Source organism: Periplaneta americana, chromosome 16, assembly GCF_040183065.1.
Source record: "Periplaneta americana isolate PAMFEO1 chromosome 16, P.americana_PAMFEO1_priV1, whole genome shotgun sequence".
Lineage (NCBI taxonomy): Eukaryota > Metazoa > Arthropoda > Insecta > Blattodea > Blattidae > Periplaneta > Periplaneta americana.
In genome coordinates this window covers 154758986-154784881 of record NC_091132.1, presented here as the reverse complement: position 1 = coordinate 154784881, position 25896 = coordinate 154758986, and the positions used below count along the sequence as shown (strand labels likewise).

Here is a 25896-nt window from a genome sequence, read left to right as displayed (position 1 = left end):
AGTACTCGTCTTTCAAGAAAGCACTTCCGTATTTTTAGTGCACGAAAATATTTTTTTACGAAAGTCTAAAACTCGTCTTTTACGAAATAACTTTCTCTGTACGAATGTTGTTTATAGTGCAAAGAAAATACTAGTCTTTTAAGAAAGTAGTTCCGTATTTATTGTGTAGGAAAATTCTCTTCGTTTATGAAAATACTTTCGTAGTTGGAAATTCGTCTTTTACGAAAGTACTTTCGTATTTTTAATGCAAACGTATGCCGAGGATATGCGTTTAGGCATTACACAATCGTCCGTGGATTTATGCAACAATGCCCTAATCCATACAGGCCTACAGCCCTACACGGATTATTATAGTTACATCATGAGCAATTTCCCTCTTTAAGCCTTTCATATGTTGCCATCACTGGTATGGTATCCTAGTGTAAAATTTTGGAACTCGTGTGAAGATGACAATCGCTTACAATATGGTTGTCTGCAGATTCGATCCAATTACTCAACATTATGTGTAATATCCAAAATCCCCTTTGTTATGTTTATTAGTCATAAAATTCATAGACGTAATGGAAAAAAAAATATCTTCTTCAATAATATAAGAAGTGTTATAAGTGCTTTGTGTGCTGTGAAGGTAGTGTATAATGGTTGTCTTAAGTCCTGGTGAATTTTCAGAGCAATTCGAAATGGCATTCCCAAGCTTCGCAATTAATAAGATTCACAATTTTTATTTTTATTTTTCTTAAAGTTTAGTTATAATAATAATAATAATAATAATAATAATAATAATAATAATTACATCATAATATCATAAATTATAAAAATATACAACTACTGTAGGTCTTTATATGTATATATTCGCAGTATTGAAATCTGAAACTCCACACTAGCTTAGTAAAATGTTAGAAACACATCTGTACCAGAGCGTAGTAATTTAAACTTCGCATCACCACGGTTTGTGTCAATACTTATGATCACACTACAAGTATTTAAAGTTCCATACGTCCTCATCCATCCACGTGAGAGTTCAAAGTTCCAAATTGTTCCAAGCACAACATACATAACAACGAGAACAGGGTAGCCATGCGTACGACTATAGTCGGACGTATGGCAACCCAGCATGAGCAGGAACTAAGGAAGCCGTGGTATCTTCGCTGGTAAAGGTACGCTCGAATATAAAACAGTTTACCTCGTATGTAAAAAAGTAGAATGAACGAAATAAGACTCCACCTGTTTAATAGGCCTATCCAGTGAGTAGACCGGGGATGTATCTTCCAGCCAGATTTTTCAGACTATAAGAAGTTGAGTAATATAATTTACACATTATAAATGACGCCGGCTTTAACAATTTTACACAGAAGTGTAGTTACGAGGCATTGATAGTTACCAATTCATATTCATTATGTTAAACTTAACAGTATTATGTTAATGCCTATATTAATATTAATCCAGTAATATTTAAAACAAAAAGAAAGAAACGGTAGCTATTTCTTTAATTCACATCATCTGTACATCTTCCTATTTAAATACGCCCTCTCTGGTGTTAAGGTCTTTATTATTGTTTCTTTTGCTGTTGGTTCCATCCCATCATCCATATAGCCATAGTACAAATCCCATCCGGAGAATAATGCCTGATTTCAACAGCGCCCACACTTATACAATAGCAAGCTTAGCCTATTTCACAGTATTACTGTGATCTACCGAAGTACATGTGATATTCCCGTGCATAAATTCTGCATTACCGGTGACAAACGGTGAAGTGTGGGTAGAATGAAGAAAAATTCTCTCCGGCACCAGGACTCGAACCAGGGTTTACAGCTCTACGTATTATCCACTAAGCCACACAGATTCTAGCTCCACTGCTGTATTGAATACTTATCAGTTTAACTTCTACTTCTCTGTTCTCCCTTTGTTGACCTACCATCTTCTGCTGTGCCACAGTTTGACAGCTTTCTCGTCTCTGTGCATGCGTGCATCGCCATTTAGAGTAGACTCCAAGAAACATCGGATTTCAAAAGTTTCTCTCCTCTGTAAACGAGTTCTTGTCCTCTTACATCATTCGAATGCCAGAAACAAATCGAACAAACATCGCATTTTCGCATGTGTGGAGAATTCCAGGCATTTTAGGGATCTGCAACGTGAGACAGTTTGCCACATACACAGACTTTGAAAGGTTTCTTACCTGTGTCCGGGTGTTCATGTCTTTTCAGGACACTCGATTTAGTGAAACACAACAAACACCGCATTTCAAACGTTTTTCGCTTTCAAAAGTTTCGCACTAATGTGCACGACTTGATGCATTCTAAGACTACTCGTCACCGAGAAACAATTACCACAAACATCACATTTGAAAGGTTTCTCGCCTGTGTGTGCAGGCGTTCATGTATATTTAGATCACCGGACTGGAAAAAACACTTACCAGAAACATCGCATTTGAAAGGTTTCTCACGTCTGTGCAGGCGTTACATTTTAGAATACTCAACTGCGAAAAAAACTTTCCACAAACATCGCATTTGAAAGGTTTCTCGCCTGTGTGCTGGAGTTCATGAGATTTCAGACTACACTTCTGGGAAAAAACTTACCACAAACATCAGATTAGAAAGGTTTCTCGCGTGTTTGAAGACGTGCATGGTTTCGTGGATGATCAGACCGCGAAAAACATTTACCACAAACATCACATTTGAAGGGTTTCTCGCCTGTGTGAAGACGTTCATGTGTTCGTAGATGATCGGACTGCGAAAAACACCTGCCAGAAACATCGCATTTGAAAGGTTTGTCTCGTGTATGCACGCGTTCATGGCGACCTAAAGCGGACAACCCCGAGAAGCACTTGCCACAAATATGACACTTGAAAATCTTCTCGCCTGAGTGCCGGCCTACATGTTTTCTTAGATTACTCGAATCCGAGAAACACTTGCCACAAGCATCACATTTGAAGGGTTTGTCGCCTGTGTGAAGACGTTCATGCGTTCTTAGATGATTAGACTGCGAAAAACACTTGCCACAAACATCGCATTTGAAAGGTTTGTCACGCGTGTGGACGCGTTCATGGCGACCTAGAGCAGACAACTCCCAGAACCACTTCCCACAAATATCACACTTAAAAGTTTTGTCGCCTGTGTGCCGGTCTTCATGTTTTCTTAGATAACGCGACTGCGAGTAACACTTACCACAAACATCACACCTCAAAAGTTTCTCTCCTGCGTGCAGGAGTTCATGCTTTTTTACATTACACGACGTCGAAAAACTTCTACCACAAATATCGCATTTGTAAGCATTCTTGACTACTCGTTCACGTAAATGCGTCGTCGATTTTGCCAGATTGGAGAGATATTCTTTAGACATTTCCAATTGCAATTGCTTCTTGTCTTCACGAGTTCGAATTCGTTTTTCTGAGGAATCTGAATTCTTCGGAATCTCACACACAGTCTCGTTCTCTTCCTGTGCAATACCGTCGAATTTTGATGATACACACCTCTCTTTGTTAGCTGCAATCCTGATGAAAATATACTATCAGTCAACAGAATAGTCGCAACAAATATACATTAAAGGAGGGAATTTCAAACCTAAACGAACCTATTTCACCAGAAGGAACGTTACTATTACAGATACAATGGCATAAATAAATTCTGGGTTTTGTTGGAAATATCAAAATTGACTCAACATTCCATTCTAAAATATACAACAAATTTTATGTGGAAAATACCATGTTTGCCGACTCTTAGTTGGTTGCCTTTCTATTGAGAAGTTCCTCTGTCTAGAGTCGCCTGCCGGTTGCGGTTACTTTGGACACAATTATTGTTTTACGAGTAAAAACACTATTATTATGTATATAATTAAACGTAACAAATTAATGTTTCCATGTCCTTAAAAGCAAGTGGAATTATGTTTTCATGTTACAGTTACCTTCTAAACTGAAACAATTGAATGTATATATTAGTTGTTTATTCAACGACGCTGTATCAGCTACAAGGTTATTTAGAGTCGATGAAACTGGTGATAGCGAGTTGGTATTTGGCGAGATGAGGCCAAAGATTCGCCATAGATTTTCTGGAAATCACCTTAAGGTTGGGGAAAACCTCCGAAAAAAGCCAACCAGTCAATCAGCCCAAGCGGGGATCCAATCCGTGCTCGAGCGCAACTTCAGACCGGCAGGCAAGCGCCTTAAACGACTGAGCTACGCCGGTGGCTTGTATGTATATTATGAGTATTACCATTAATCGAATGTATCCTACAAATGCTTCCCAATTCGGATTTCAATTATGTATAACTTCTGTTGTAGTTCATTCTTATGCTATATAAAACGTTAATATATAGTTTATTTTCGCACTTTCAAATTAGGTTAATTTTTCCATTGTTGCCAAGCAGTACATCATGTGTAGCTAAAAGCCATCAAATTCCGCATTTATTTCCAAAGTATATAAGAAATTACCTATATTTGCTGAATCAAATTGTTCATCAGATGCACGCAGTGAAAGTGCTTGAACTGCGCGACATTGCATTATGGCGACTTTTTTTGAAGAATATTCCGCCAATATTTTACGTGACTGAAAATATTTAAGCTGCTTTCTCTCCTCCTTTTCTACAGTTGGCACTCTAATTTTCTTTGTAAATTATTTTACGACGCTTTATCAACATCTTAGGTTATTTTTAGCGTCTTAATGAGATGAAAGTGATAATGCCGGTGAAATGAGTATGAGGTAGAGTCGGGCAAACAGCCTCTTACTCCCGCTCGTTCTCGTAGGCGAGACTAGCTGGCCGATAATGCCTGTTCCGAGAATCGCATTCTCGAGATTGGCACTCTCAGGAACGAGGAATACCGGGTCCTGGCCTGTTATCGCACGACCACTTATCGTTATGAAATGCGTACACTGACTGCCGGCTTAATTGCCGCTCATCACTGCAATTCGTGACTCTTTCTGAAATATTAATGTTCATAAAGTAATTTAAGAAGGCACAGCAGTGTGGTATGCAATAATACAGCACATTATGATTGTCGACATTCTTACAGAAGTCACACTAATTTAATGAACTATTTATTGCCTTTCTGGAGAAGCAAAATAATGCAGCACTTTCAGTCGTTACCTAATCCTAAGCTAGTCTAAAACAATAACAAGTTATGGTTGGCGCTATGATATACTTTCTCGCTATCAGCATTTCGTTGACAATCATTCGATAGTGTTTTGTATACGCTATAGTAATGGATATCACACGACTGTATTATTACATTACGCGTTCACATCTGGATGTTTCGTTGTTATGCAAGGGCATCTTCATCAGCATGGGTAATTATTGCGCTGTGTAAGGACGAAATAAAATAATTAATACTTATTTATATTATTATAAAGGACCAAAGACTCTGACAAAAGATATTTTTGTTTCCCAACTGATAAAATGCTGAATGTGAAATGGAAACACTTTTGCAAGAGGAAGGACAGAATACCTAAATAGAGTAGACCCTTTCACAAATTGATCATAATTACTTACAAACGCGTTTTAAGGAACTCGGAGGTTCATTGCCGCTCTCACATAAGCCCGCCATCGGTATCTACCCTGAGCAAGATTAATCCAATCTCTACCATCATATCCATTTTGATATTATCTTTCCATCTACGTCTCTGCCTCTCCAAACGTCTTTTCCCTCCGACTATCCAACTAACACTCTATATGCATTTCTGGATTCGCGCATACCTGCTAGATGTTCTGCCCATCTCAAACCTCTGAATTTAATATTCCTAATAATGTCAAGTGAGGAGTACAATGCGTGTAGTTCTACGTTGTGCAACTTCCTCCATTCTCTATCCCTCTTAGCCCCAAAATCTTCCTAAGGATCTTATTCTCGAACAGCCTTAACCTCTGTTCCTCTCTCAAAGTGAGAGTCCAAATTTCACAACCATACAGAACAACCGGTAATATAACTGTTTTATAAATTCTAACTTTCAAGTTTTTTGAGAGTAGGGTGGATGACAAAAGCTTCTCGACCGAATAATAACAGGCATTTCTCCTCATACTTATTCTGCGTTTCCTTCCTGCGTTTATATTTGCTATATCATAACAGAGAATAAAAGAGGGAACGGTTATTATCAGGGAAAGGATTTATATGTAAATACATATTTACTTATAAAGCTAATATAATTTATATTTTGCATTATCTTTATGTTTCACAATGTGTAGGGTTGAAAAATCCTACTTTTATTTTCCATATTTTTCCATATTTTAGAGTTTAGTACATATTTTCGTTAATTTCCATATATTTTCCATATTTCATATAAACAGTCCATATTATATTAGGTTTAACAATAAAACAAAACAAAATTCCATTAACTTTTAAAAATACATTTCAACAATAGAGATTTAAACACATGTTCAGTAATCCCTTTAACATCAGAGTTATTTGAAAATTAGCAGTCCTATCAACAATGGGAAAGTAAGTTACAAAACTGTATTAATTTAATTTAAAATTTTTAACAGACTTCAGTTGTGCAGCTCAACAGTTAAATGCCAGTCAGAGTACACATAGGTTCAGTTTTGTAAATCATACTATAAAGACGGTAAATATGCCAAAAGTACGTCATTCAGTCAATTTAAAATCAAAACTAACAAGTTACATTTCAGAATTTAAAGAAGATGGTTTATCAACTGACAATAAAATATTATTTTGTAATTTGTGTCAGTGTGCAGTATCATCTACACAAAAGTTCCTGGTGCAACAACACATTACAACTAGTAAACATCAGGCCAACAAACAACTAAATTCCAAGCAGAGACAATTGTTTTTAACACAACCAACAACATCGAATGTAAGATCTGAGTTTAACATCGACCTGTGCCGTTCTCTCATCTCTGCTGATATTCCTCTCTACAAACTAAAGAATAAGGTCTTCAGGGAATTCCTTGAAAAATATACTCAACATACAATCCCGGATGAGTCAACACTTAGGAAGACGTATGCTCCATCCATCTACGATGAGACAATACAGAAGATAAGAGATGAAATTAAAGATAGTTCAATTTGGGTTTCCATTGATGAGACTCCCGACAAAGAAGGTAGACTTGTTGGTAATGTAGTTATCGGTTTGTTAAGTGAACAATATTCTGAACGAATTCTTTTACATTGTGATGTTCTAGAAAAGTGCAATAACAAAACTATAGTTAAACTGTTCAACGAAGCTATGGGTATCCTGTGGCCAAAGGGTATTATGTACGATAATGTGTTATTCTTTATTAGCGATGCTGCCCCTTATATGGTCAAAGCTGGACAAGCATTATCTGTTGTATATCCTAAATTGACTCATTTTACTTGTGTGGCGCATGCATTTCATCGTGTGGCAGAAGTGGTCAGAGACAATTTCCCTAAAGTAGATTTGTTGATTTCATCAGTGAAAAAAGTATTTCTCAAAGCTCCCAGTAGAGTTAACGTGTTGAAAGAAATGTACCCTGAAATTCCATTGCCACCAAAGCCAATTTTAACTAGATGGGGTACATGGCTAGAAGCAGTTGAATATTATGCCGAACATATAGACTCTATTAACAATGTTCTCCTTGCATTGGACTCTGAAGATGCAGTCTCAATTGATACTGCGAAAACAGTTACCTGTGACATAAGTGTGAAGAATGACTTAGCTCACATTCAGCATACATTTTCATGCATCATAAAAACGCTCAAAAGTCTCCAAAATAGGCACCTTTCACTATCTGAAAGTTTTGAAATTATAAATAGTACTGTGGAACAACTGAATCGTGGTAGAGGTAAAGTTGCAGATGCAGTAAGAGCTAAGGTGGACACTGTACTTTCAAAAAACCCTGGATATGAAGAACTACAAAAGGTTGTTGCTGTGATGAGTGGTGAATCAACAGTGAAGATTAACTTGGACTTATCCCCAGCAGACATTGTGAAATTGAATTATGTACCAGTTACTTCTTGTGACGTCGAACGCTCTTTTAGTCAGTATAAATCTATCCTCAGAGACAATAGAAGAAGATTCACTTTTCAGCACTTGAAAGAAATGTTTGTAACCTATTGTTATGGTAACAGACAATAAAAATTGTGTTTTGTTGAAACTACATTGGAAGATAAGGTACGTCCATTATATTTTTTGTTTAGTTTGATTAAAATGTACCAATATTTAACGTACATAGTCATTTTTTTATAATTTTAAGTCCATATTTAATTCCATATTTTGGTAAAAATCCATATTTAATTCCATATTTTGGTAAAAATAACTACATATATATTTACATATTTCATATATTTTTAGTCCATATAAATCCGTTCCCTGGTTATTATTATTATTATTATTATTATTATTATTATTATTATTATTATTATTATTATTATTAAATTAGTTACTTTACGACGCTTTATCAACTGCTATAGCTATCTAGCATCTGAATGGGATGATGGTAATGCCAGTGAAATGAGTCCAGGGTCCAGTGCCGAAAGTTACCCAGCATTTGCTCTCAATGGGCTGAGGCGAGAAGCCTCAGCCAGGTAAAGGCTGGTTCACAATAAACCGGGAACGGAAACGACAACGAGAAACAATGTTAAAATAAATGTATTTAAATGTGAGCATTCACAATTAACGAGAAGATTTCCGGAGCCCGGGAACGGGAACGTGAAAGTTAATTGTGAATGCTCACATTTAAATGCATTTATTTTAAGAATATTAACGTTATCGTTGTCGTTTCCGTTCCCGGTTTATTGTGAACCAGTGTTAACTTGTCCCAACCAAGATTCGAACCAGAACCGGATCGTTTTACAGTCAGGTGTGCTAACCGTTACTCTACAGTGATGGATTATTATTATTATTATTATTATTATTATTATTATATATCATTATTATTATTATTATTATTATTATTATTATTATTATTAGTATCACTGTTATCATCATTATCATTATCGTAATCATTAGGATGATCAAGATTATGATTATCAGGATTATTATGATAGTTATTATTTATTATTGTCTTGTAAGTTACCATTAGGTACAACGAATTAGAAATCTTATTAATTCTTAATTTGTTATTCTCGTTCCTATAACTTATAGGATAATTATTGTAAACCATATAGGCCTGTATAATTTTATATTGCAACATGGCTGCAATACAATAAGGATTTTTCTGTAACAATAATTTATAACGTGCACACCAGTATAAAGTGTAGTTTTCCATAGTATAGGCTGGTTCACAATAAACCGGGAACAGAAACGAGAACGGAAATAACGTTAAAATAAATGTAGCCTACAGTATTTAAATGTGAGCATTCAGAATAATTAATTGTGAATGCTTACATTTAAATACATTTATTTTAATAATATTTCCGTTCTTGTTCTCGTTGCCGTTTCCGTTCCCGGTTTATTGTGAACCAGCTTTTAATATTTTCATGTTTCATATCATTTTGTTACAAACTATTTTTTTATTTAGTTGCTATAAAAGATAGCCTAATTACTGTAAAGTGTATCTTGGACTATATAGCCTCATTTTCAACAACCTATATTAAAATATCATTTAATACCATCCGTACAATAACGGCTTTTCATGCGTTGAAAGGTTCCGTACAAATTTTAAGGAACAAACGTTTGAGTCATGAGTCATTCGCAAACAGCTCTTTGGTTAACTCGCCATTATTCGAGAACCAGTAAAGATTTTGAGTGGCCATCACTTTTAAAAGTAATTTCCATCCTTTCTCAACATTTCTCTCACTTTGACCCCCCATCTAAAGTGAAAAACAAAAAAGTTTTCAGCTTACAAAGGTGAAGTTGCAAATGTCTATTTTGAACACATCAATCTCCATCGAAGTTAATATTTTTTTCTCACTTTCCAAAAAAATATTTTCAGTTCGATTTTTTTCCTATGTTTTCCTTAGACATTAAGCTATCAATCCAAAAAATTACAGCGCTATTGATTAAGTATTATAGAAGCTACGACACGATATACGTATATTTAAAGAACCGGGAAATGTATAAGCCAATGCTTCCTATAGGAGCACGGCCCGAGTGATATTGCTTGCTTATCAGTACTACAGTCCCGCCTAGACGTCCGAGACTGTCGGGAATGACCTAGTATCGGTAATCTCGGGACCAAGAGAATCTCGTGTTCTCTATCAATGAGTCATTTGGCTACGTTAGGTACTCGCGCACCGAGCGAGACTGCGATGATTACGCAACCGAGAACGCGCCATAATATGAGGCAGTCTGCCCGACTCTAGTATGAGGTCCAGCAGCGAAAGTTAAGGCTGGTTCACAATAAACCGGAATCGGAATGGACAACGAGAACGAGAACAGAATAATATTAAAATAAATATATTTAAATGTAAGCATTCACAATATTTCCATTCTCGTTCTCGTTGTCGTTTCCGTTCCCCCTTTGTGAACCAGCCTTAACGAGCATTTCCTCATATTAGGTTAAGTGGAAATTTCAAAATAAAACTCAACCAGGTAACTTGCTCCGAACAGGAATTGAACCCGGGCCACCTAGTTTCGCGGCCAGATGTGCTAACCTTTACTCGATAGGTGTGGACTAGCTTTAGATATAAGTGGAATTAGGTCAGTTCTATGTTGAGATGAGTTTTCGTGCTGATTAACACGCACATTTGCAGACTTCCATTCAATGTACCCGGAATTTGAAAAGTGAGGCTTGTTGTCACCGACTAGAGTACAAGGCACTCAGTCACCCCACCCCTGCTTTCGGAATACACAAGCCATCCTCGCGACACTCATCGTCTGTGAATGTGACTTTTTATATCTTTGTCTCTTCGTTTTGACATTTAGATTTTATATTATCCTGCTCTTCGATAATTCCTTTACTAGATTGCTTTGACGAAACATTACTTTCGAATAGTTTGGGATGTTATGGACGACGGTTCTTCAAAATATTTTGCTGTTTTTGAGAGTGACAATGAAAATATGTCCTAATGTTTGGTACTTTTGCAAATTTCTCTTTTTTTCTTTCAACAGGCTGCTTTTCTTTTTTAAGAACCTTGCCTCATTTAATTTTCTTTTTTTATTCATTGTAAATATTAAAATGTCCCGAAACAAAGAAAATACAATCCACTGATACCAACACAACCTGATACACGACTATGCCGTGAAGCAAATAAAAACTGTACAACACTCATGAACTGTGAATGTACATCGCTGCATTGCACAAAGAAATTCATCATTACTTAAGAATTAAATTACAGACTGCTACAAATGGATTGGAAGTTGGAAACATCGGCAGTTTTTAGTCCACAATAACACACGAAATACGAGCACAAGGCCCGTAACACACTTGCAGAGTTTTCGCCAGCGAAAAATGTGCTGCGAGAAAATTAAAAAAATTGATAAAATGAATTCAAATGGACGTGCACACACTGGAAGTGATTATCGCTCAAGGCAAAAACCTCGCGCGAGTTTTTTGCTGGAATCGATAGCTCAGCGAATTTTCTTGACACATTTATCCATGATGTTTGACATTTATCCTCTTTATGACGATTGAATGTAGAAAAAGATATCACATGTGGCCACAGTCTACTATATACAGTCGCGAAGCTTGAGGTGATTTTTTGCAAATCTCATGATAAGGTGCTCCAAGCGGTTAGCAACTAGGAACAATAGACTGTCCACGGTCGACTTTGGACTGGTCGTATTTCCATCGAGTGCTAGCTCGTTGCGTATTTTACATTGATGCTTGTGAAATGTTCGTTATTGATTGTAATGAAAATGTTAATGGCTAAAATACAATAATTGGAATAATAATATTTTACTAGAGACGTAGAAAAATTAAGTTTGTTTTAATGAAATTTATTGAACACGTTTTATTTTCAATTCTGGTGGGATTATTATTGCTTAGGCATACTTTTTTTTCAAAGGATATGTTTTTAATTATAGCTGTTAATTTTGTTATTTTTATTTGTTACTTTACTAGAGACGAATAAAAAGTCTGTTACAATAAAATGTATTGATCACGTTTTATTTCCAATTCTGGTGTGATTATTATTGCTTAACCTCATCTCACTTTGTTAACTACGTAAGCGTACACTACAAGTACCGGTGCACGTAAGTTATTCCATTAATTCATATTTCCATTATTATTGTAGTAAAGGGAAATGCAAATTAATATTTATTGGTTTCATAGTTAATTATCGCTATAATCTTGAACAACGTCTTTGATCTTGAATGAGTGAAGCGATTATAGTAAATATCAGTTCGTTTTGCACAAACAAAAATAATATTAACCTATTTCTTGCTGGTATCTTCGAGTTTATGGTGGAATTTAATATACTTAATTAAAATAATAAATTAACTTTATGCATTTAATATTTCAATAATGGAAGGAAGGTGTTAATTTTTCGAAAAGAACACGACAACGAAAGTGTAATATATTTTCTCGTCTGCTAGGAGAGAGATCTGCGATGATGAGGCGATAGTAGCGATCCTAGTGGTGGGCAACTACCCATGTTTGCATTTTTACTACATATTGAGCTTCGCGACTGTATATAGTAGACTGTGATGTGGCTATGAATTCTATTGTTTATATTTGAAAATGAGGAAAGATGGCTTATAATAGCAGTCAGAAACTTATTGAACTTGTACAATGGCACCCGTAGGCCTATTTATATGATGCGCGGGATGAGAATTATAAAAACACGAAACTTAAAGAAGAAATCTGGAGACAGATATCAGATTATCTGAAAATAAATAGGGCTACATTTTATTTTGATGAGATTTAATGGTATTAATTACAATTTTGAAATAATGTATCTATATGTCTTAACAGTTTACATATTTTTATTTCAATCACAGCATAGCAAAGAATCCTCCATCATATCATGAATGGCAAAAAACTGAGGTCCATTCAACCTGAAATAACACCTAAACGTATCATTCAAGTCGAAACCAGTGTCCAAAACTCGCCCTTATTTCCGTAAGATATGTGATTTTAGGCTTTAATTTTAGGCCTACTTTTTCTTCTTATTAACAAAATATGTTCATGTAACTCCATTTCGTCATCATCAGAATACTCAGATTCAATATAGCGTTCCTACGTAATTTGTAAAGTACGGCAATATACTTACTGGTTATATATTTAAGTACGACAATATACGTAAATACATAACCTATAATATTTACCCCAACGAGTGTTTACTATTATTAGAAAAATGCTTTCTGCATGAAGGCAGTGCATAAATTATCATAGCGAGGGTGTGATTTGTCATAGCGAGAACTCGCCAAGTGTGCGGAAGAATGCTCTTCGCCTCTTTCTCGCAACACATTTCTCGCTAGCGAAACCTCAAGTGTGTTACGGGCCTAAAGTAATTCGAATACATATACACGTTTCATTGATACATTTCCATACTGCTCTAATTAATATGGTTTAAATATTTTGATTAATTTTTTTAAATAGCTGAGAATAATAAACTAAAGAACATGTGACACGAATGTCCTAATTATTAATACCAATCACTTTGTCAGAACACTACACCAAGGTCCGTCGAAAACAGCTGTTCGACAGTGACATATAGAGACCTTGCACTACACAACAATGCACAGACACTTCGCCAGGTTTTACCTAACTGTAAGTATCTTTCGGAAACTGATTCAAGGTAAAAAGCTTTCCCTGGTTAATAGGCCTACACAGTGGAATACAACAATAATTTGTCATATAAAGCTATTTTTAAGAGCGTTTAAAATATTAATATACAACGTAAATCCTCAATGATTATATACTGGAAAATAAATGCTAACGCAAAGCGCATTCCTATACATACACGCACGCAATCTGTTGGTCTAGTTCAGAGATACAGCCCTTGTGAAGGTGCTTCTAGTCAGTTAACGAAAAGAAATTTTCAAACGCAATTACTGTAAATGTTTACATAAACTCGCATATCACACTCACCATTCCGTGAAAATCTCGTTGTCCTCTGCTGTTCCTTCTACCCTTGGCTCCTCATTCACTGTGGCCAAGTCACTCTGCTCTTCCTAACACAGAGTAAATAAAACAGAAAGATAGCACAATTTACATTAACAAGAGTGCAACTATTCTATATGCCACAGAAGTGCATATAAGTCGTATTAGGCCAGTATTAGTTTAGTTAACAGATGACTATTCTTGGGGCAGATATTTCATGGGGTAATTCTTTCCTTGTAGAACAGCGTTTTTCAACCTTTTTTCAACATGTGGCAAAATAAAGGTGTAATTTAAAATACTGCGACACACTCATACAGGGCCGCCGAGAAGGGGGGGGGGGCAAATGGGGCGAGTGCATATGGGCCCGTGAGCAATAAGGGCCCGTCAGATTAAGTGAGTCTGATTACTTTTTATTATTATAAATGATTATTCGTAGATACATACAGGTACTATAAAATTTTGTAAGAATATTTGTTACATAAATTTGACATATTAACTCAACAACAGTAGTATTAATACAAATTACCACTTCATATGAATATATTTGACTTTTATATAATAGAATATCGGTTTCCCGCATTAACCTTCACCTATACAACACTTGAGGGCCCGGCTTTTGCCTGAACTATGTTCCCGTCACTTATACCGAACATGTTCAATAATTATTATTTATTGGCTAGCCACCACAATATGCTAGTCGACTCTTCCAAACCGAAGTCACAGGATCACGTTTCTTTTTCAGTACATTGTATGTTTCGTGTCGAAACTTTCGTTTTTTCGTTGTAGTTTGTGTAGTAAATTCTGTTCATTAGTGTTACCAATTACAGTTTAACTGCACAATGGACAAGTACAGACCTAAGTCGGGAGCTGAGAAGCACAAGGAGAGACAGAAAAAATTATAAGATATTAATATGGGTGGTAGACTGCTTGAAAATGTATTCGATAAGCACAGGAACGCCATTTCATAGTGCTTTAGCAAGACTTCTGGCTTTGTTTGGCGTGTTTCATAATTGAAATTACGAAATGGCGTTTCTGTGCTTAACATTTAATCTTGAAAAATATTATAAAGACATTAAAAAAGAGATCAGTGATGAGCCGAAATATTTAAAATGAATACATTTTATTTAGGACCAACCCCACTGTAACATACGAATCTCCTAAGTAGTCTGAGGGATTTAAAACTGGTCAGTTTATTTCCAAATATTTGCATAGCCATTAGAATATTCTAAACAATTCCTGTGACAATTGCTGATGCTAAAATACCCTTCAGCAAAATGAAGAAAATAAAAAATGTATTCAGATAAACAATGTATCAAGAACGACTGAGTAACCTTGGCCTCCTTAGTCTGGGTAGCGATCTTGCTAGGTCTTTAAATTTTGATTATATAATTGATGATTTTGCATCAATGAAGTCAAGGAGAGTTGTTTACTGATGTTGGACTGCAAATTAGAAATTACTAGTGTTTAGGAATAATGTCTTATGAATATAATATTATATTGTACTAATGTGAAGTTTTGCTAAAAGGTTTCATATAATAAAAGTGTATATTTTTAGGTTTGTATCTGTGTATGAGACTATCTTTTATTTATTTTGAAAATAATTATTATGGTTAGAATAACTGGTAACTTGTAATTGTTACTTTTTCAAGGGGGTCTGAGTACAGTACTGCATAGGGGCCCATAAATTTTGTCTGGCAGCCTTGCACTCAGATAATCTAATGGAGTAGTTCCCAAACAGCACGGGAAGTTTTAGGAGGGAATGAGTACTATAAAATACAAACAACTGAGATTAATGTGTATGCATTATTAACATATCAAGTAAAACATTTACAATTGAGGGGCGTTTTCACAAAATTCGTTATCTACAAAATCCTGTTTTTTCAGGAGAGCTGTTTTTTAAAATACACCTATATCGTGATGAAAATTTAATGCGTAAAAAATATAATATATTGCAATCTTAGAGTAGAATAGGTAAACACATTTCAAACAAAATTGTGAATTTGTATTTTCCTAGAATATATTAATAAATTTATTGAATTTTTACAAAACTCGTTATCTGCATCCCTTAATATGAGGTGTATATCATTTTATCCAAAATGTTTGTTCTATTATGTGTGACACTGATATTTATTGTAACACAAACGCTTTGTCATTACACAATGAAGTTGAAAATTTTGGAAAATGTTACATTTCATATTAATATTTCCACTTTAGCCAAGAATAAGCATAAATGTTTTTCTACAGTGTTTCTCAATAATATTATATTATTCACAGTATACACACATTTTATTGCTAGATAATGATGTCCAAATTTTTTGTGAAACAATCACAAAAAATACTTATTTTCACAGGATGACACAAATACTGACTATGAAGTATGTAGCTAGTATGGAGCTCCTTCCTGATATTCTGCATCGATGTTGTCATTGTCATTCTGTGTGTACCATTTCAACACATCCTAGTATAACACTTTACTTTTATCAATTTTTGTCAAAGTATTTTATTGGCTTCTTTATACAGGGTGTTTCATAATTCCTATTACATACATCTACGGGTTGTAGAGGGAACTAAGTAGATAAAATTTTGATTATTAACCCATGTCCGGAAATGTATTGTTTCGATCCAAAATAAGTTTGAAGATCGAATCGATTTCACATCTCCCTCTTCACTAGAGACAATGAACTCTTGCCAGTGTGCACTACAAGAGTAGTTCCACGCACCGCCTAACGGGTCTCAGGTACTTGACCATCCTGTAAGAGGTACTGGAAGAGTTATGTGAAGATTTGCCACTGCCACTACGTCAGTAAATATGGTCCCAACATGATATCACGGTCGCCAGATTTAACTCCTCTCGACTTTTTTCCTTTGGGACCACATGAAGAACCTTGTTTATGAGACAGCTGTAGAGTCGGAGGAAGATCTTCATTGTTTCTAGTGAAGTAGGCGATGTGAAATCGATTCAGTCTTCAAACTTATTTTTCATCCAAACGATACATTTCCGGACATGGGTTCCTAATCAAAACTTTATCTACTTAGTGCCCTCTACAACCCCTAGAAGTTTGTAATAGGAATTATGAAAAACACTGTATATCAGGACTTTTGGGAAGTGTCTGGTTTTGCTTGCAGTCAAAACTGATAGTCGATTTTAATATTTGAAACAAAAAAAAAAAATTTTGGCATTCATTTTGTGAAGCCTATAATACTGTTCCCATTCTTTTTAATGTAACAGAGGAAGCTTTAATTTTCAATAAGAAATGTGCACATGTAGAACAGATGTCTGTGACCTCTCAAGATAACCAAATCCTAGATTGAAATACTTGTATTTAGACAAAGAACATCTCAAACCACCAAACCAAATGCACTTGTCGTATCGTTCTCACATAATCAAGTTCAGTTCAGGTGACAAAAAAGAACAGCAGGTATCTCGTTGGGAATAGTGTGCCTCGCTACATTTGTATTTCAAAATGTTTCTTTTAATCTGATCTGTCTCTCTTCAACCCTTTCATTCTTTCGCCGACCACCACGATTTTCTTTTGGAATTTGTCCTGTGATTACATATTTTCTAGCCAGACGTTGTAATCTGTCCTCAACTCATGATACATCTTCATCTGTTACATGGTAGCAAATCGTCACAGATCTGTTTCTCTTCTTCTCCTCTTTAGTGATAGTTCGCCTTGCAGGGTTTGCAACTGTCATGTACTTGTTTGGAAACATATCCTGCTTCAACTTTGTATCATTGTTATAAAAATTTTGTCTGATGTGTATCAAGTCATTTTAACATAAATCACACGCGGGGCAAAGCTTATTTACCTTTTTGCTCTCGATGTCAAGATTGTGAACACACGTGACATTCGGTAAATCACCGGAATCAACATTCCTTTAATATTTAGGTAGAATTTCTTGTTCACATCAATGCCTCTTGCGCCTCTTGGAATCTCTTGCACTGGGTGACACACACTCACTCATTTTTCTTGAATATTATTTAACCTTGTTCTGCTGAGCAACAGTCTACAGAATGTTGAGATTTAAATGCGTCCTAAAGCAGTACAAACTGGTCTAACAGTGAAAGAAAACTGTATACAAAGTATTATTTAGCCAGCGTGGCCACCAAGTGAAAAATAACTAATATAACATTTATTTAATACCAACTCTTGTAGATAACAAGTTTTGTAAAAATTCACTAAATGTAGATACCGAGTTTTGAAAAATCTCTTTTATTTCAACATCAATTTACTGATATATTTACCAACTTTAGCTTAATTCTGATAGCACCATTGGATTCTCCTGACCCAAAAAATAGCATACGTTAAAACCTCAAAATCGAAAAAAATGTAGATAACGAGTTTTGTGAAAACGCCCCTCAATTATATATGCATTATTTTTAGTCAAAATATGGGGCAATGACAAGTTGATGAATGGTGAAATGGCGCATGTTGCAAAAAGATTGAGAAGAGAAACAAATGACATATTATTTACTAATTGAAGTAACAGAATTGTATTTAAAGTTTATGATAGAAATGTAAAATTTATTGATACAAAATAATTACTATGCAATGTAAATGAGTAATTGAATGGGAATATTGAGAAAACCCACACGTCCATAAAAGTAAAATTTTCAGCAACAACAAAAAATCAGAGCTACTCTTACTTAATACTTTGAACCCGTAAAAAAAAATATATATGTGGTTAAGTACAACTAGTCTCAGATTTTCAGTAGATATCATCCCTATGCGAAAAAATATATAACAGCCGTTGGATATGTGTTGTTTCTCAATATTCTGAACATAGGCTATATTAATTAGCAGAATACAATAAAATATTACATCTTTACCCACAACGAATGGTTGCTTTGCAAAACTGTCACAGATCATCAATACAGAGTGTTTCAGAATTCCTATTACAAACTTCTGGGGTTGTAGACGGGACTAAGTAGACAAAGTTTTGATTAGGAACCCATGTTCAGAAATGTATCGTTTCGAAGGAAAATAAGTTTGAAGATCGAAACGTTTTAAAATCTCCCACTTCAAGGTTCGCAAACAAAATGGGCTGAGGGTCATTTCTGCAGTCCTCTGATATCGTCTGTCTCGTTCTGTACTCCTTAATGACTGAATCACAACTGATGTGAAAGTGGACTCTGTAGAACTGCTTGTAAACAGAAGACACACGATCTCAGGGAATTGCAGAAGTCGCCCTCAGCCCATTTTGTTTGCGTGCCATGAAGTGGGAGATTTTAAATAGATTCAAATCAATCTTCAAACTTATTTTGCATCGAAATGATACATTTTCGGACATGAGTTCCCAATCAAACTTTACCTACTTAGACCCCTGTACAACCCCTAGAAATATGTGATAGAAATTACGAACACACCATGTATATCATTTTCATGTGTAGTATTACTGTAAACTTCAAAACAGAACAATAAAATTAAATTTATATTGAAAAGAATTTGTTACTTAAGATTGCAAATCCTTCACAGATTATCAATACAATAAAATATTCATTCATTTTTATTTGTAGTCAAACTTTAAACTTCAGAATAGAACGTTAAAATCATATCCTTATTCAGGGAAAAATTGTTACTTATTTCGAAACCTTCACAGATCATCAATATAATACAATATTCATTAACTTTTATAAGTACGGAAACAGTAAATGTCAGAATAGAACAATATGATTACATTCTTATTCAGAACAAAAGGTAAAAGTAAAAAGTAAATCCGTGGCGCTACAGCCCATGAAGGACCAAGACCGACCAGTTGAAGGAGAGGTAGACGTTCATCCAACCAGAATGGAGGTATCGTGTGGTTAGCATGATGATGTGCCCACCACTTATAGCTGGTTTGTGCGACACACTTTTTGCTAGATATCTCAGCTCCACAAGCACATCACAATGCTGGGTGGACATCTGTGCCATACACTAGCCGAAATTTCATGAGAAAATTACTTCCCACGTGAGGACTCGAACCAGCATGCATTCCTCAGAACAAAGGCTACATACTGCAAATCCTTAATAGATCATCAATATCATATTATGATATTCAATCATTTTCATATGTAATCAGGACTGTAAACTTGCTGCACCTCTTCGTTTTCTGGCAGGAATCTGTGGGACTTTTTCAGATCATCCGTCTTTTTCTTGTTGATTGGCAAACTTCCTTCATATGATATGGTTATAGAGCTCTGAGGAATCAATGAACGTTCTGATAATACAAAAGTATGTTCTATTATTTTTCCATCTATGTGTACTTTTGCTTTTACAACTCCGGGATTTTCACTGGAGTAATGAAACAGGTGAAATTCATGTATTGAAAATGGTTCTTACTGAGAATGTGGGCTGTTCTTCTCACTTGAGTTCCCAGAGACTATGTATTCTTGGGATAATGGAGAGACCACCATTCTTTAAAATCAATATTTCAGTTCTTTCTGCAACTGTAAAGTCACAGTTATATTTTGAACTAGATATCCTTTTCAATTCCTTTTTATAACGCCAAAATCACGGTCGCAGAGGAGGAAGGAATGGCCCCTTATGGGGAAGTATTGTGTGATTGTTTCAAACCTCCCGTGTGCTAGGGAAAATTGTATGTAATACACAAAGTAACAAAACTATAAATAATAATTAATTTTAATTAATTGATAGTAACCCTAATCCATGTACTACCAATCTAAGAACCTAAAATACTGAGGAACCTCACAAGTCCTGAATAGGTGTGGTTTCTCTTCATATCGGAAATAAGTTAAACTGGATTCTGGCATAGGGTATAATGGAGGATGTAGTGTCTCTCTTCAGAATAATGCGTCTTGGTTTGTAGAATACAAAATGGCATGTAACTCAATTTTGTAAAAAATATTAGCATTCAATTATGGTACAGTGTGTCGCATTCACTACCGAACCTGGGATTCTTCTTTTTAATAATTCCAATACCAATGAGGATACTGATCATTGTTGTGTGGTGCAACTTGGAGTAGCAGCAATGCCCTTGTAAACTGGCTGATTTGTGATTGTTGCGTTGCGTGCGTAATCATTGAGTGGTGATTGTGTTTATTCGTAATTAGAGTGTATTGGAAAACAGACTCAATAGAGGCATGTCAAGAACAGTTCGTAAAGAGATTAGGAGACAACCGACATCCACTAAGTAAGTCCACCATTTGGGCCATATCGAAGAAACTTGAAACACAAGGAACTTTACTGAACAGACATGAAGGAGGTAGAGAACAAATGAAACAAGAACCGATCGAGAATGTGAAATGTGATGGATAGGCTACTGGCATCTCCCTCTAAATCACTCCACCGACTTTCGCAAGAAACAGGAATGTCCAGAAGCACTCGTCAGCATGCTGCAAAAAAAAAAAAGACCATAGTTTCACGCTTACTGTTTCACTGTGGTGCACGAATTTAAAAGAAATTGACAAGTGAAACGAGTACGTTAGTGTCAAATGTTTCAAACATTTCTTCAAAATAATCAGACCATTCTGGACTACACTTGGTTCACGGACGATGTGTGGTTTCATACATAATCAAAATTTCCGTATTTGGGCAAGTGAAAATCCCCATAAGATACACGAAGAGCCTCTCCAGTCAGAAACGATTGGTGTTTGGTGTGCTATATCTCTGCGGCGAATAATTGGTCTCATCTCCTTCAATGTAACCATCGCAACAAATGAATACCTTGAAATATTCAATACATTTGTAAATCAGTTGGACGACCAGAAACTCATCATGGGAATTTCCAAGAAGACTGTGCGACATGCCACACATCAATCGCCAGCATGGCCAAAATGGTCCTTTTTCGGCGACCGCGTCATTTGAAAAGGTCTTTGGGCACCGCGCTCACCCGACCTGACACCACCTAATTTATTTTTGTGGGGACATCTAAAAGGCATAATTTATACAAACAAACCACGAACCATAGACGTTTTGAAAGAGAACATCATCACAGAGATCCAGCCAATAAACGTGTACTTCTAGCAAAGACATCCGATAATAATATAGTCCGGCGAATTCAATGTTGCATGGATGCAAATGGCAGCACTTCCAACATGTTATGATGTTACCATATTTGCCGCAGAATGAGGTAAGTCGCCTTAAAATTTTATTCGACTGTCTTCATCACTTTCGGAATTATTAAAATAAATTGTTTTCACTTTTACTTTTCCCATTTTCGCAACGACATTCTCTACTGTTTTAATTTTTTTGCGGCTTACCAGCAGATCATTCGAGTGTGCCGTAGCACACTGGTAGAAAATAGCTGTTATCGAACAACTAATAGTAAACTACTGTACAGCAGGAGAAATTATTTATGAAGGAAGAATTCAATTTTGTGGATTTTTAAGTGGCTTATTTTAGGACACTTTATAAACTGCAATGGTTATATAGCAGCTGACAGAAATGAAGGTGATGGCAATGGCACAATGTCCATACATACAGCTGAAAACCCGGGTTCAAATCCCGGTGCCGGAGAGAATTTTTCTCTATTCCACCCAACATTCATCATATGACGCAAAATTTTTACATGGAAATATCATACGTACTTCGGTACATCGTAATAATATATATGTGAAAAATAATCACTTAGTCATTTAAGACAGCGTTTACTCTGTCAGATCCTGGCCACTTAGTCACTCATAATGAGTGCACCCCTACACATGCATGGACATTGTGCCACTGTCATACATCTATGACGCAGTGCATGAGGGTAGGCCACTATAGGGAACCCAAGAGGTGAAACTTAAACTGAGAGGATTCGACCCGACATCAGGATGGGAATCCGGTGTGACTTAGTGGGTAGAGCGTCAGCACACAGACCTGAAAACCTGTGTTCAAATCCAGGTGCCTGAGAGAATTTTTCTCTGTTCCACTCATCATTCATCAGGGCATCCTTTTAACCAAGGATATTTCGTATACCATGACAACCGAAAATTTCTATTTTGTCTTCATCCGCTGTTTTATTATGTAAATGTGGTATCAATCTCCTATCTATGTAAGCATATTGTTTCATTTGTCACACTTGAAAATGATTTTCTTTTAATTCTTTATATAATGACCTCCATGTTCTCTCGGTATAAGAGATTTTATGCAAATTAATATGTGATACACACACACAAACACACATGAACGCCAGCGCATGCACTTTGATTAAACTAACACTCAACAACGCAGTGAATTGACACAACACCAATATAGCGCAAAGTATTATTGTGAAAGTTGAGGTTAGCCGCATCTCATACTGAGATATACCGAATCGATACCATCTCCCCAGTACCCCAGTCAAGGTATTAGCCATACCTTCAGAAGCTTCAGACATAGGCCTCGTAGTGAAGTCCATCGTGGAATAAATACGAACAATGAACTTCATATATATGGAAGGTCTACTATCACTAGATATAACTCAAATTTTTTCGGGTAGGCTAAGTCTTAAGAGTTTCGCCACTGGTAATAATGCCAAAAGTTACTCTACATTCGCTCGCAACGGTTTAAGAAATAATCCCAGAAAAACTTCAAACAGGTAAGTTTTTATCTAGACACCGGTTCGCTACATTCACAGTCAGATATGCTAATTCTAACTCCACGTCTTTGGACGATATAGATACAATGCCCCTTTTTCTGACAATGACTAATACTATGTCATTGAATGGACTCACATTTTTACATTACCAGGTATATAATGAAATCCTTCAGTTTGTTTTTGACAGTACTTGTGTGCTCACACTAATTCATTCCAGTGTAACTCCATAATTACTGCCAGGCAAAATTATGAAGTATACAATACTAAAGATTCAACACGATTCCTTTGCTAGGATCATTCATTCAGTCATTTAGTGTTCTGCCCAAGGGCAGGTCTTTCACTACAAACCCAGCTTTCTTCAGATTTTCTGCTTCCACTTTGTTGCCTCATATAATACATATTATCTTAATGTCGTCTATCATCTGGTATCTTCTTCTACCTCTTCTCCTGTTCACCATTCATTCCAGTGCATCCTTCAGTAGGCAGTTTCTTCTCAGCCAGTGACCCAAAAAATTTCTTTTCCTCTCCCTGATCAGTTTCAGAATCTTTCTTTCTTCACCCACTCTTTCGAACACAGCTTCATTTCTTATTATGTCTGTCCACTTCACATGTTCCATTCTTCTCCATATCCACATTTCAAATGCTTCTAGTAGCTTCTTTTCACATCGTTGTAATGTCAATGTTTCTGCCCCATACAATGCCACACTCCATACTAAGTACTTCACTAGTCTCCTCAATAAAGTTTCCTTCGTCATTGCTATCCTCCTTTTGAATTCCTGGCAACAGCTGATGTTACTGCTTACAGTTCACAACAAGTATTTGAAGATGTCCACTTGCTCTACTGCCTCACTTGGAATTCGCAAGTTCATCATCTCTATTTTTCTTTCTATGACCATGCCCTTCGTCTTATTTGCATTTAACTTCATCCCATACTGCTCACAGCTGTCATTTAGCTCCAATAGCATACAGTATTCTTTAGTATCATTTCCTCTTCATCTAGCAACGCCATATCATCAACAAATTTTACGCAATTTATTCTTCTTCCCTCTACTATCTCTCCTCTCATGATCTGAAAACAGTTCTTTACTAAAACCTCCAAGTAGATGTTGAACAGGATAGGTGATAAAGGTTATCCTTGACGTACTCCTATCCCTATTTCACTTTCTTCTGACATTTCTTCTCTTATCCTGACTTTCACTCGTTTCATATAAACATTACTGAACAGTCTTCTCTTCTTTTTTTCTGTTTAGTAGGTTATTTTACAACGTTTTTTATCAATATCTTAGAGCCTTCTTCCTAATCCACACCAATTTTCTTTAGCATCCCCATCAGTATATTCTGTTAAAAGCCTTTTTTAGATCCACAAATACTATATACACTTCTTTATTCTTCTCCAGGTATCTTTGACTGATTGTCCGTAGCAGTGCAATTGAATCTCTCTTACCTTTTCCTTTCCCGAAGCCGAACTGCTCTTTCCAACTATTCTTCCACGTTAGAATATAATATAAACGTCCATTTAGTATTTGCAAGAGAATTTTCGCCGAGTGCGATATTAGATTCATAGTCTTGAACTCCTTACATTTGTTGGCATCGTTTTCTTTGGTATTGGAATCAACAATGTCTCCGTAAAATCTTCAGGCCCCGCGTCTATCTCATATATTTCGTTGCATAATGAGAGAATTTGCTGCTTGTGTTCACCCAAGCATTTTACTAATTCAATGGGGACTCCAACAACTCCTGTTGCTTTCCCACTATTCATTTCCTGCCTAAATTAAAACTGAATGCACTTCACTGACAGAAAAATGGAAGTAAACTGTATAATATTTTGATGTATGCTGTATCTATCCAGATGAATCAGAACATGAATTCTGTGTTTTGTACTCACCTCAGGTACACGTTTCACCACAGGAAACGAAATTGGCACCGGATCTTCCTCAAATTTTATCTCAGTTGTGAGATCTTGGCTGTGGTCCTCATATTCCACCTTTATACTAGTCACACACTGATCCCAAAAATTCCGTTCCTGCAATACAAAGAGACGTCTAAAATGAGCAATTTATTACAGGTTGTTACAAGACGACTTCTAACTTTACTAGTTGTTCTCTATGTGTCCACATGTCACAACTTGATCACAACCCACAGCATATGCAAATGCATATTTTCATGCAAAAACCTTTGGTATACATGTTATTAAAGTCTGTGATGATGAAAACGCAAAGCTAACTGTTCACATTTTTTAAATATTCAGTGCATTATCCTATATATAATATACTAATGTGCATTATATTGTGGCATATCTTCAACACGGTAATAGATTAACAACCATATTTGCATAAATTTGTAAAAAAAAAACAAAAACAAAACACTTGATTGCTCTGTTGCCAGCACATAATACTTTTTGGATGACTGTACTCATTGGCTAGAAATTCGTTGTATATGAAGGGAAACTGTGGAAAAACCACCATTGCCTACTTTTGTTCCATTGAACTGCTGCACAAATGGAAACAT

At 35.8% G+C, this 25896-nt stretch overlaps 1 protein-coding gene across 3 annotated transcripts in view; it reads right to left on the bottom strand.

Annotated features, from left to right (window-relative positions):
• Window positions 1-703: 703 nt before the first annotated feature.
• The window catches only part of LOC138691483 (zinc finger protein 596-like), a 33312-nt gene continuing 8119 nt past the window's right edge, over window positions 704-25896 (bottom strand). For all 3 annotated transcript variants that reach the window (XM_069813450.1, XM_069813448.1, XM_069813447.1), the window contains exons 2-4: window positions 25274-25411; window positions 13873-13955; window positions 704-3487 (exon numbers count right to left, since the gene is read on the bottom strand). In XM_069813450.1, coding sequence (XP_069669551.1) covers window positions 2587-3336 — 750 coding nt within the window. In that variant the 5' untranslated portion in view covers window positions 3337-3487; window positions 13873-13955; window positions 25274-25411 and the 3' untranslated portion in view covers window positions 704-2586. The remainder of the gene's footprint in view (window positions 3488-13872; window positions 13956-25273; window positions 25412-25896) is intronic.